This window comes from Camelina sativa, chromosome 9 (assembly GCF_000633955.1).
Source record: "Camelina sativa cultivar DH55 chromosome 9, Cs, whole genome shotgun sequence".
NCBI lineage: Eukaryota > Viridiplantae > Streptophyta > Magnoliopsida > Brassicales > Brassicaceae > Camelina > Camelina sativa.
This window is the reverse complement of record NC_025693.1, coordinates 21724092-21737057: the sequence shown is the minus strand read 5'-3', so window position 1 is coordinate 21737057 and position 12966 is coordinate 21724092. Positions and strand designations below refer to the sequence as shown.

The following is a 12966-nucleotide window of genomic DNA, read 5'->3' as shown; positions in this document are numbered from 1 at the left end:
GAAAATATTTTCACTGTAGTAATTAAGTTATACATAACTATAGTAAGAGACTAAATAGTTTTGGAAACATAATAATTAACTTAGTTATTTTCAATTAACATATAACATTCAATTAATTTTTTTAAAATGTATTAATTCTGATTTTTTAAAATACGAAAATAATAAAAAGTTACATTCTCTAATATTAATATGAAATAGTTAAATTCACACAAAAAATAATTGCATGTTTTCATAAGGATGACTTTCATTGATAGATACCAAAGCTGTTATTATAGTTAGCTATTTTGGATTAAAATTGTTTTCTAGATTTGTTAATATCATAATTTTAAATTTTAAATTACAACATTAGCTATATTGGATTAAAATTATGTTGTCTGACCCGCCTAGCATGGCGGGTTTAGACTATAGAACCAACACTAAAACTATTAGTTTATCACATATATACTATAGATTTGTAATCATAGTTTGGAAAATTAACTTATAAATTATTAAGTATATGAACTACAAAATATCACACATACTATAACGCATTCTTAATATTCAAAAAAAAATTAAATACACATAAAAATATAAAATAACATATCATATAGGCATATACCTCTGTTTAATTCTAGAGAACAAAACAAATCTAGAATTTTATATTCTATATAATAACAAATTTAATGTAATTAAATTATAAACTTTATAAAAGTGTAAGAAGAAGAAAAATAATTGTAAACAAAATTATAAATTAATTAGACAAAAGTTAATTAATTAAGAATTTGAAAACTAAATAAATTAAAAATTATTATTTAAAATACAATAATTTATATTTAGTCCCGCGGTGTACCGCGGGTGAAATCCTAGTCAATACATAAAGATAGAACATGTATCAACATCATATAAGTCATAATATTGATTTTAAACCATTGAATTTAAAATGTCAGTGGATTTACTTGTACTACCCAAAAAAAATTCAAATCAGTGTAAACATCATATAAGTAATAATTCAAATCAGTGTAAACCCAAAAAAAATCATAAAATATTATTAAATATAATATAATAAATATAAATAGATATTCTAAATATTCATCAAAACTATAAAACCATTCGGTTAATAAATATAACCACCAAATAGATTTTAAAAGTAAGTAATAACTAAACCAAACCATTTATTTCGGTTTGGTTCGGTTTTTTGGATTAAAGTTTTTTTTGTCCACCCCTGTTATTCGATTTCAAAAATCAAAAACATTATACTACCTAATCAAACCAACATTATGCAATACAAAAACGCTAATACATTTATATAGCTGTAGTTAATATTTTCAGTCCGACGATTATGGTAATTATAATAATTGAATCCGATTACATTGACTTTTCTGTAGCAATCGATTTATATAATATTCTATTTTTGATCTTCTATAAGATTTAATTTCAAACAATTCAATCCATAATTCACGACATAAACGACAATACATATATTTTGTATATATTGAGTATATTATATGAGAAAAACAAAGGTACATTGCTCAAACTATATTATGTACAAAAGTTACCCCAAAAAAATAGATATATAATGGATTCTCTGAGATCTCTCGCTGCATTGACAACATCAAAAATACGATGCGTGAACGAGGGTTTATGGTGCAGTCATACAGGCATTTTCCTGCTATGATGGCTACAAAGATTATAAGAAAGCACTTTTAGCATAGAAATGACTGAACTAAATGTAGTCTGGGTTCCTCGCGATCTAAGTAAGTTGCTTGAATTTCAAATTTTTTTTTTTTTGTTAGTTGTTTGATTTGATATCTCAAATTGATTTTGTTTGTATCGAATGTTAGATTGCAATGACCGTGATCATATTAATCTTTTTTTAGTTGTTAGTTGTGATATCTCAAATTGATTTTGTTTGTATCGAATGTTAGATGACGGTGACCGTGACCATATTAATTTTTTTTCTTTGTTAGTTGGGACATCTCAAATTGATTTTGTTTGTATCGAATGTTAGATGATGATGACCGTGACCATATTAATCTTTTTATTGTTGTTAGTTGTGACATCTCAAATTGATTTTGTTTGTATCAAATGTTAGATGACAATGACCGTCACCATATTAATCTTTTTTTTTTTTGTTAGTTCTGACATCTCAAATTGAATTTGTTTGTATCGAATGTTAGATGACGATGACCGTGACCATATTAATATTTTTTCGTTGTTAGTTGGGACATCTCAAATTGATTTTGTTTATATCGAATGTTAGATGAATGTTAGATGACGATGACCGTGACCATATTAATCTTTTTTTTGTTATTAGTTGTGACATCTCAAATTGATTTTGTTTCTATCAAATGTTAGATGACGATGACCGTGACCATATTAATCTTTTTTTTTGTTAGTTGTGACATCTCAAATTGATTTTGTTTGTATCGAATGTTAGATGGCGATGACCGTGACCATATTAATCTTTTTTTTTGTTAGTTGTGACATCTCAAATTGATTTTGTTTGTATCGAATGTTAGATGGCGATGACCGTGACCATATTAATCTTTTTTTTTGTTAGTTGTGACATCTCAAATTGATTTTGTTTGTATCGAATGTTAGATGGCGATGACCGTGACCATATTAATCTTTTTTTTTGTTAGTTGTGACATCTCAAATTGATTTTGTTTGTATCGAATGTTAGATGGCGATGACCGTGACCATATTAATCTTTTTTTTTGTTAGTTGTGACATCTCAAATTGATTTTGTTTGTATCGAATGTTAGATGGCGATGACCGTGACCATATTAATCTTTTTTTTTGTTAGTTGTGACATCTCAAATTGATTTTGTTTGTATCGAATGTTAGATGGCGATGACCGTGACCATATTAATCTTTTTTTGTTGTTAGTTGTGACATATTAAATTGATTTTGTTTGTATCGAATGTTTGATGACGATGACTGTGACCATATTAATCTTTTTTTGTGTTGTTAGTTGTGACATCTCAAATTTATTTTGTTTGTATTGAATGTTAGATGACGATGACCGTGACCATATTAAAAAAAAATTTGTTGTTAGTTGTGACATCTCAAATTGATTTTGTTTGTATCGAGTGTTAGATGGCAATGACCGTGACCATTCTGACATCGCCATGAAGGAGGCCATGCTTTCTTTTGCTCTTCGACATAAAGAGCCAGCCGCATTGCTCATCGCCACCTCCGACCAAGATTATGTAACCTTGATGAAATTGGTTATGGAGAGTGGAATACAATTGATGCACGTCTACGTAGATTCAAGCACTGACAAGCTCATTGAAACCACTGACGAACCAATGAAATGGCACGAGTTGGTTAACGGCGACCTCCTTCCTGAGAACTTCTCAGCCAGCAACTTTGACGTTCCACTGTCAGTTCCCTCTCCTACTCATCAGGATCGTCCTCTTACTCAAGCAAACGACCCTCGGAGAGTTACGGCCTATTATGATGTAGGTTCGTGTTCCGTTCCACCGTCTAATTCATTCTTGAATCTAAGGAATAACATCGACGGCTTACTGCCCCTTGTTGGTTTTGGGAACTCCTCGCCCAGGGTCCAAAAGGTTAATTAGTGTATTCCTCACTTAAATAAACTAAACTAACAATTGTGAAATATTGATGATTAACCAGATGATGATGATTGATGATTAGGTATGGCTTACCTCAAGTATCTGGCTGAGAAGGAGAGAAAGGATAAAGAGGAGATAAGAAAGCATTTTGAGGAAACGGGTGAACGATGTCCCAAGCATATTGTTTGGAAAGAAAAGAGGAGGAATATTAAATATTTTGATTCTATTTTTACTGTTTTTTTCTTTGTAATCATTATCTTATATGTGATACAAAGATTTAAAGTAATTTTGATTAACAAGATTTTGGAAACTCTTCAAAAGATTTGAACATATTGAAAATATATAGAATATTGAATAGTTTACAAGAAAATTCTAATACTAGTAGTTATTGAATATTAGCACAGATAGACGCAGGACTGAGACCAACAGGGATCGGAAAATATATAAGACGCCTGTCTCAGCCGCTGTCAAGTGAAAAAAACAATAAAACAATACCATGCATGAGAAAGTATAAAAAAACAAAACGATTACAACTGTGAATGGATCAAACTTCATCGATTAGATTCACTATGAAAACAACTGAATCATAAATATACAATTGTTTAGATCTAGTAACTTACGCTACAAGATATATAGATCAACTAGTTTAGATACTACATATCGATGACAGAGAGAGAAAGCTGCTTACTGGAAAATTTGCTTGCCACAGAAGACATGGTTTCGACGGAGGATTCAGACACGACGAAGACCAGTAAATAAATTAGGATAGATGCGGCTGCCGATTATAGAGGCTTCTGCCTCTTTTTTTAGTATATAGGGCATGAATCTGATAACATAAGGGTTCCAATTTTATACTTCTCCCCGGGGAGGTAATTAAGATGAGAAAACAAACTATCTCTTATTACCATTTCTTAATCAAGCAAGTTATACGTCACGCAGATTTTATCCATAGATGGGTGTCGGTACAAAAAGAGCTCAAAGCAAAAAGGGATCACTAAATAAAACAACACTTGCTCAATCGCTTACTTAATTGTCCGTTTCACCATTGTCCCCGAATTAAATCTTTCTCATTAGCTAAAATAAGTGGAAAGATAATTACATTCCGAATAGACTCCCAACGACCTTTTTAATATTTATATGCTTTTACTTTAGTGATATCTCAGTGTCAACACTACTCCTCGTTGAACAAGTGGCATCTTTGATCTTTTTAATTTGGTCTCTTCAAACTAGTTGTACGATCATGTCCTTTACGCCATTTCTCCTCGAGTGTTTTTTTTAACAGTGTATTGTGTGGTAATATATATGTTGTTCCAGGCTAAAAGTTGTTTATTCGAACTGGGATGCGCTGGTACGTGTTATGTTAAAGTCAACACTTTTCGTTGGATCAGTGGCATTTTTGTTGTTCGGTTGATCCCAGTCAGTTGTAGACTTGTAATCTGATCCCCATCAACTATAATAGTCTTTACTATATTTATGGTCGAACATGAAATAACTTCTTTCGAACCTAAGTCCTGTCCTGGATGTATAAGATAGTCCAACACAAGGTTTACAATTCACATTTGTTTGAAGCACCGAATTAGCTTACGGTATGCTCCAAACTCATCTCACCAAATCATTCACATCGACGAATGACCAGATCATATCCCACTCCACACACATTATTTTTGAGCATTCCAAGCACCGTCAACGTTACACTTCAAAAAATATGTGGGAAGAGGAGTTGAATATAATTATTCTAACTAACTTTTTTTAGTGATTTAGTAAAAATAATTGAACAAATGTCACATTAATCAAATTTTTGATTAAGTTCATTTAGGTATATAAAGTCAAGAATATTGGAGGAGGGTTGCCAAATGATCACTTAGCTATGTTGTTGAAACTTGAAAGAATAAAATTCAAGATAAATATAATAAGCATATCTTGACAAATCAATTGAAGTTGAAAAAAGAACTAGGATGAGATGTAGCATAATTAAGATTCCTAACACAAATCGTGGAGATTACATATTGTCCACCACTCCAACACGATTCACGAGGCTAAGTGTACAAAAAGGGTCAATTGTATCACTAAAATTGTATCAATAACTAATTATATGATACTAGTTTAAATTACTAATTACTTAAAATTGATATAAATATTTTAATTTGACATCAATTGTAATAACTGATAGTATTATTGATTTATGTGGCATCAGTTCATATAAACTGATGCAAATCAATATCAGTTTGCATCTCTTTCAAAATATTGATACAAATATATGAATTTACATCACTTAAATAATCAATGTATTACTTATTTATATTACCATCACTTTAAAATGATACAAAAATTAACATCAATAAATAAAATAAGTGATGCTAATATTGTTAAACTAATTTTGTAACTTAATTAGGATGATTATTTTACTCTTTATTTCATTGAATAATTGAAACATAGTTTGTTCAGTATAAACATGGATTAATATATAGTATCATTTAATTTATACTTTGATTTTTCTTGTTTTATTTTATGTATAAAGATATTTTATATGAGAGCCAAGATTTTGTTGAATCTTAAATGTTTATTTTGGTTAGAATAATCCATTTGGTAATCTATGAGAGAATTAAGAAATTACAGTAGTTTCTAAACTAGTTTGTAAATAAGAAGAAGTTCCAGTATCTCACATCGAATGACTTCTTAATATGTGATGAGAGCATATCTTCTATAGATATCTATAGATACTAAAACTAGTTTGCCGATTTCTAAGACCATATCAGATACAACATTTTTTGTAAGTGATGTAAATGAACATCAATTCCATTTATTAAAGCAAATATTTATTTTCAATCGATACAAATTATTTGCATAAACAAAATACATCATTTAAACATGATACAAATATATAAAATAAATGAAGTAAAACAATCTTTTATATTTATTGACTAAATCATAAATTCTCGTAAACCGTAATTTTTTAAATCGACCATATCACTTTCGCTGCTGTGAGAGCACGTCAAGCACGATTAACTGCAGAACTCGGAAGAACATATGTTTTTGTATTCATATTTGTTTGTATTCGCGAGTTATTCTTATTATTTTGTTTAGATCACTAAATTCAATAAATGGATTAAAAAAAATATGCAAACAAGAGTTTATAGCTTCCAAAGAAATTTTCAACCATACCTTTGGTATTATACGATGTGAAGATTCCAAAATCGACGATATACACGCTATGTACATTATGTTAGCATTTACATTATGTATAGGAAAGTGATCAAAAATAAATTTGAATACTCTATAAAAAAATTACTCTACAATTTGAAAACTTATCTCTATATGTATATGTCCTAATATCTCTATATGAAAACTTAAAAAATTAGATGTATTTAGGACATAAAAAATACTCTATAACATGTCTTAAATACATCTATTTTTTTAAGTTTTCAATTTCTAGATATGCACCATATTAATTAATTTTAATAATTTTGTAGGCTAATAAAATACGAAAATTGATATTACTATTCATAAATTTTAATTTATGTATGTCATGTGTATAAGTAAATTTTCTATAATATACAATTTATTGTTAATAATATTTTCTAAATATTATAGATTCAATTCCAAAACCATAAAATTTATAACATTTGAAAGTCTAATCTTATTTTGTTAAAATTGTCTCAATTTCATAATTTTTAAGAATTTAAACAATTAAAAAGTATAGTATAAATTATTAATTTATAGATAAATTTTAATATCACTATAAATTAATAAAATGTCATAATCATAATATTATTAATTTAAGGTTCTACTGTATATTGATGGCTATTCATGCTTTCAATTGTCCATATTGCACCTTGAAGCATCCTCCTTTAGTCGTTTGAATTTATAGAAGAGAAAGCTCTTCTACTATAGCAACACTACACCTTTCTCATCCCTAAGAACCTATGCTCCTGTGGCCATAGCATTCCTTTCCGGTCACGAGACCCCAATATTGCATTACTAGAAATAGAAATACTAGCCTTTCTTTATGTAACAAAACACAGGCCTTTCTCTTCTTCTTGACTAGGACACTAACGAGGCCCTTTCTCTCAGAACATTGAACCGAGAAAGTAGCAACGCTTGTTCCTAACTGATGTGCTTTGAATTTCATGAATGTTATGCCACCACCTGACATCACATAAGCACGAAAAATCTGATCCTGCCAGAGGAGCGCACCCATAACTTGAAGAGAAAATCAGGCGGCAGATGTATTGAGATTCCTCATGGTGATCCTATATTCCTATAGATGGTGATCCTATAGACTTTATGGGGATTTGTCGTCAACCTTGTGCACCTAGTAATAGAGATATATTAGGATGAGCAGTTATAACATCAGAGAAGGCTGAGGTACGTATTATCATAGATGTTCCTAGGTTTTTGTTACAGAGAACCCCAAACCTGACCAAAATATTAAAGACCCTAAACATCATGATTAACAAACCAAAGTTAACAACAGTATTTGCAAACGTTGATAGAAAGATGAAGATTTAGCAAAACAATACAGTTTGCAAAGGTAAATTCATTCAAACTCAAACTATGTCATAGCTCTGAGCTCAGAGACCCACCACTGAATCAATCCTAAGCCGTATCTCAAAATTATCAGAGATAAGCACAGCAAAAGAGTGTAGAGAGCTGTACTTGGCCATGATTCTCCACGATAAAATGCAAACAAATACAGCTCCTGCTCCAAACACCAAAAGGGTTATTCTTTTTTCCAAAATATGCGGATCAATGTGATACCCCAAAGCCATTCGGTATCTAGTAAAAGTCGAACTAACCGCTTCGATTGGCTTCTCTTGTCAACAAGCTTTCTATCAAAATTCCCAACGACTATTCGAAATCCAGAGCGGAGATTTGTGTTCTTTGTATTTAGAACAGTTATAAGTCAAGAGATCCAAAGATGACAATTTCCTTGTAGAGGAAGATTCAGAAGGAAAATGTTTTCTACAAGAAGAATTGAGATAAGTACAGTCTAACCTTATAGTAACGTTTCTTGTAGTTTCTACTGCTCTCATTAATTTCAACATGTTTATATATATATATATCTTATTCCATGTTTATCAAAAATCCACTACTGAGACAACATATTCTTGAGGACGAAGTTCTTAGTGGCTACATCTTTGTTTGCAACAATGATACCATGCAGGAGGATATGAAACGTCACCTCTTCGCTAAGTTCCTCCAATGTTTCTCAGTGTTTTACTGAAATTCAGACTGCAAGTAAATATAATTTTTGCTTGGTTTTAACTCTGCATTTCATATACATGTTGTTTGATCAGGTTTACCTCCAAGATACAGAGACTCTGCTCGAGCAATAACACCTGGATTGCCTTTGTTTCTTTACAACTACACCACTCACCAGCTTCATGGCATATTTGAGGTTTGTTCTCATGCTTCTTCTTCTGTCGCAACAATGGTTTTTGATTCTACCATTTACTAAATTATTCCGTGACATGATTCCTTGTTCAGGCAACAACTTTTGGAGGTACTAATATTGATTCTACTGCTTGGGAAGACAAAAAGTGCAAAGGAGAATCAAGGTTCCCGGCTCAGGTGAAACTTAAATCACAGTGATTTGCATTGTTTTAGTCTTTATTTGAATATCTTGTACCATGTAAAAGGTGAGGATTGTAAGAAAATAATTATTTCTTACCCATGTATGTGGTCTTATAGTTAGTAGGTTATTTAATTGGGTTTGTTATATTTTAATCATTTGGGAACCAAAAGGACATGTGTTAAGCTACATGTAAAGTTTATGCTTATAAGGACAAGTATTAAGCTACATGTCATGCTAAAGCTTATAAGAGGACAAGTGTGAAGTTGCATGTTGTGTTTGAAGCAATACTAGACACTTGTTATCACACATGTCACCATTGTCTTCATCTCTACTATGATGGATGGTTGAGATTAAATCATGAGACAAAACCCTAATGAGGAGTAAGGTCCTCTTCCCACCTATAAATAGATGGTTTGCTCCATCACAAATCATCACAAGAACAAAAACAACACATAAAGAAAAGAGTTTATAGGAAAGGGGAGAGAAACCTTATCTTCCACCTAAAGATCATCTAAGAGTTTCTTTTCAAGCCTTCAAGCCATTGAAGAAGAAGAAACCATTCAAGGAAGCATCATTTCTACAATGAGTGGAGGTATTACTTTAACCCTCTTTATGATTCTATTATGTGATTAATATAGATGTTTAAGATCTTGGGGTTCATGTTAAAAGTATGTTTAACATGTGGTATCAGAGCTTATGGTTATGAACATCTAATTAATCCATTAAGAATAATAGATTTATGGTTTAATGAACTGAAAATTAAGGCTTTAAGTTATGATGTTTGTACACTTGAATTTTGTATGATTTAAGTTTCAAGTTACAATATATGTTTAAATTAATATATATATATATATAAATATATATATATATATATATAAGTATAAAAGATTGGTTTATCTTAATGTGCATAATTAAGAAATTGATATAACCATAATGGTTTTTATCATATAATGATATGCACATAGAAAACCAAAATATTTAAATTTTGATATGTTTATGTATTAATTAGCTACCCACAGGTAGGCTATTGACATAAAACATGATCAATAATTTATTAGAATGTTTGTACATGAGTTAATTAAGTATATCCACAGATAGCTTAATTAATCTGATACATCATTAAAGAAAAATTTTCTGAAAGCTATGACATTAGGATATATTATAATGACTACCCACAGGAGCATTATAATTTGAAGTCATATGCATTCAATAATTTTTGTTAATGTGTTGTTTAAATTTTGAACCTCAATTAAAGCTTGTTATATCTCTAAATCGCAGCATCATTTCCTGCTAATTTGCCATCTATGGTCTCTACTGTTCCGATCCTCACTGGAACCAACTTCTCAGAATGGAAAGAGAAAGTTGAGTTCACATTAGGAGTACTAGATATGGATTTGGCACTTCGTGAAGAAGAGCCAGATCCCTTAACTATAATTAGTACTGAGGAAGAAAAGGCTCTCCATAAAGCTTGGGAGAAAGCGAACAGATTAAGCATGATGTTTTTAAAAATGACCATAGCTAGCAATATCAAAACTTCCCTTCCAGATGCAGATAAAGCTATAGATTATCTAGCAGCTATAGAAGAACGGTTTAAGACTGCAGACAAATCCCTTGCAGGGAAACTTATGGCAGATCTTACAACCATTAAGTATGATGAGACAAGGTCTATGCATGAACATTGCATTGAATTGACCAACCTTGCGGCTAAATTAAAGAATTTAGGAATGAGTGTGGACGATTCATTTCTTGTCCAATTTATCCTAAATTCACTACCTCCTCAGTATGGACCCTTTCAGATCAATTATAATGCAATTGATGAAAGGTGGACATCTAATGAATTGGCTAATAAACTAGTCCAAGAGGAGGCTAGACTTGGTCGTGAAGGAATTAAAGTTTCCCATCATGTTCAAGGAGCTGGACCTAAAGTTGGGTTTAGGCATAAAAAGAGCCATCAAAGAGCACAACCCACAATGAACGATTCCGATCAAGTTAATCCGAAGAAAAAGGCAAAGAAAGATTATAGGTGCAACTTTTGTAAAAAGGTTGGACACTTTCAGAAAGATTGCCATAAACGAAGAGAATGGTTTGAAAAGAAAGGTAATCCTATAGGTTCCGTAAGCTTTTTCGAATCTAATTTTACTTATGTTTCTTCCAAAACTTGGTGGATTGATAGCGGTGCTAATGTACATGTAACGAATTCCGTACAGGGATTCCTTACGATCCAGACCATAAATTCAAGTGAAAACTACTTACTGATGGGAAATCGAGACAAGGCACCAGTTGAAGCTGTTGGCACCTATCGTCTCATTTTAGATGGTGGATTTTGTCTAGATTTATATCAGACTCTTTATGTTCCATCTATTTCCCGTAATTTAGTTTCTGTAAGCAAACTTGATTTGGCTGGTTTTAAATCTACTCAAGGAGATGGTTGTTTTAATATATTTCTGAACTCTAAACGAATTGGTTCTGGAATATTAGTTGATGGTCTTTATATGTTAAAACTGGCTGATCAACCTTATGAGACACATCTCTCCTTGTATTCTGAAAGTAGACTTAAAAATAAAACATGTACTGATGACTCATATTTCTTGTGGCATAAAAGATTAGGACATATTTCTTATGAAAGAATTAAAAGATTGGTAAAAGATGGAGTCATTCCGAATCTTGATTTTACCAATAAGAAAATGTGTATAGATTGCATTAAAGGTAAGCAAACTAAACACACTAAGAAAGGAGCCACAAGAAGTACACAGCTTCTTGAAATCATACATACAGATATTTGTGGACCATTTGACGTTCCAACTTTTGGAGGTGAAAAGTACTTCATCACTTTTATCGATGATTATTCACGTTATTGTTATCTCTATTTATTGCATGAAAAATCTCAATCTGTGGATGCTGTACAAGCATTCATTAATGAAGTTGAGAGGCAATTAGATAGAAAGGTGAAAATCATAAGGTCAGATAGAGGTGGTGAATTTTATGGCAGATATAATGAAACAGGACAACATCCTGGACCATTTGCCATACTCCTTCAGAAATTAGGAATTGTTGCGCAGTACACAATGCCTGGTTCTCCATGGCAGAATGGTGTAGCTGAAAGGCGTAATCGTACTTATATGGAAATGGTTAGATCCATGATGAGTCATGCTAACCTACCTATATCCTTGTGGATGGACGCATTACGTACTGCGGTCTATATTTTGAATAGGGTTCCTAGCAAAGCAGTTTCGAAGACCCCTTTTGAACTGTGGAAAGGCTGGAAACCTAGTCTGTCACACCTCCAAGTTTGGGGGTGTCCAGCTGAAGTAAGAATATACAATCCACATGAAAAGAAATTAGACTTCAGAACGATCAGTGGTTTCTTTATAGGTTACCCTGAGAAGTCTAAAGGATATAGATTTTATTGTCCATCCCATAGTACGAGAATAGTAGAAACCAATAATGCCAGATTTTTTGAGAATGGTGAGATTAGTGGGAGTGATAAAGTTCGTGATATAACCATTCAGGAAACTAGGGTTGCTATTCCTTTACCCTTAGTTCCGAATGTTGGGGTTCCTAGCATTGTTGAACCGTTAAACAATGAGGAAACCCCATTGAATGATCACACACTCCATGATGAAAATCTTGCCAATAATGATCATGAAGCACAAGAGGAACCAGCATTAAGAAGATCAACCCGTACGAGGAGATCTGCTATTTTCGATGACTTTGTGATTTATCAAATAGAATCTGGAGAAGAAAACATTAAAGATCCGGTTTCTTATTCACAAGCCATGAAGGATGTTAATTCTGATAAATGGATTGATGCCAGTAGAGATGAAATAGACT

The 12966-nt window shown here is 31.7% G+C and overlaps 2 protein-coding genes and 1 long non-coding RNA gene across 3 annotated transcripts in view; 2 read left to right on the top strand and 1 right to left on the bottom strand.

Annotated features, from left to right (window-relative positions):
- Nucleotides 2892-3846, top strand: LOC104711659. Its single transcript, XM_019230169.1, has 2 exons — nt 2892-3554; nt 3643-3846. Exons 1-2 carry the CDS (start codon nt 3111-3113, stop codon nt 3697-3699), a joined length of 501 nt encoding a protein of 166 aa, XP_019085714.1. The 5' UTR covers nt 2892-3110; the 3' UTR covers nt 3700-3846.
- Nucleotides 3881-4456, bottom strand: LOC104711658. The gene is made up of 2 exons (XR_755376.2): nt 4249-4456; nt 3881-4024 (listed from the first exon to the last, which is right to left on the bottom strand). It is a non-coding gene; the product is annotated as an uncharacterized LOC104711658 (long non-coding RNA).
- LOC109126464 (B2 protein-like) overlaps nt 8632-12966 on the top strand; it is a 6541-nt gene continuing 2206 nt past the window's right edge. The window contains exons 1-4 of the mRNA XM_019230020.1: nt 8632-8748; nt 8857-8958; nt 9048-9131; nt 12889-12893. Coding sequence (XP_019085565.1) covers nt 8632-8748; nt 8857-8958; nt 9048-9131; nt 12889-12893 — 308 coding nt within the window. The remainder of the gene's footprint in view (nt 8749-8856; nt 8959-9047; nt 9132-12888; nt 12894-12966) is intronic.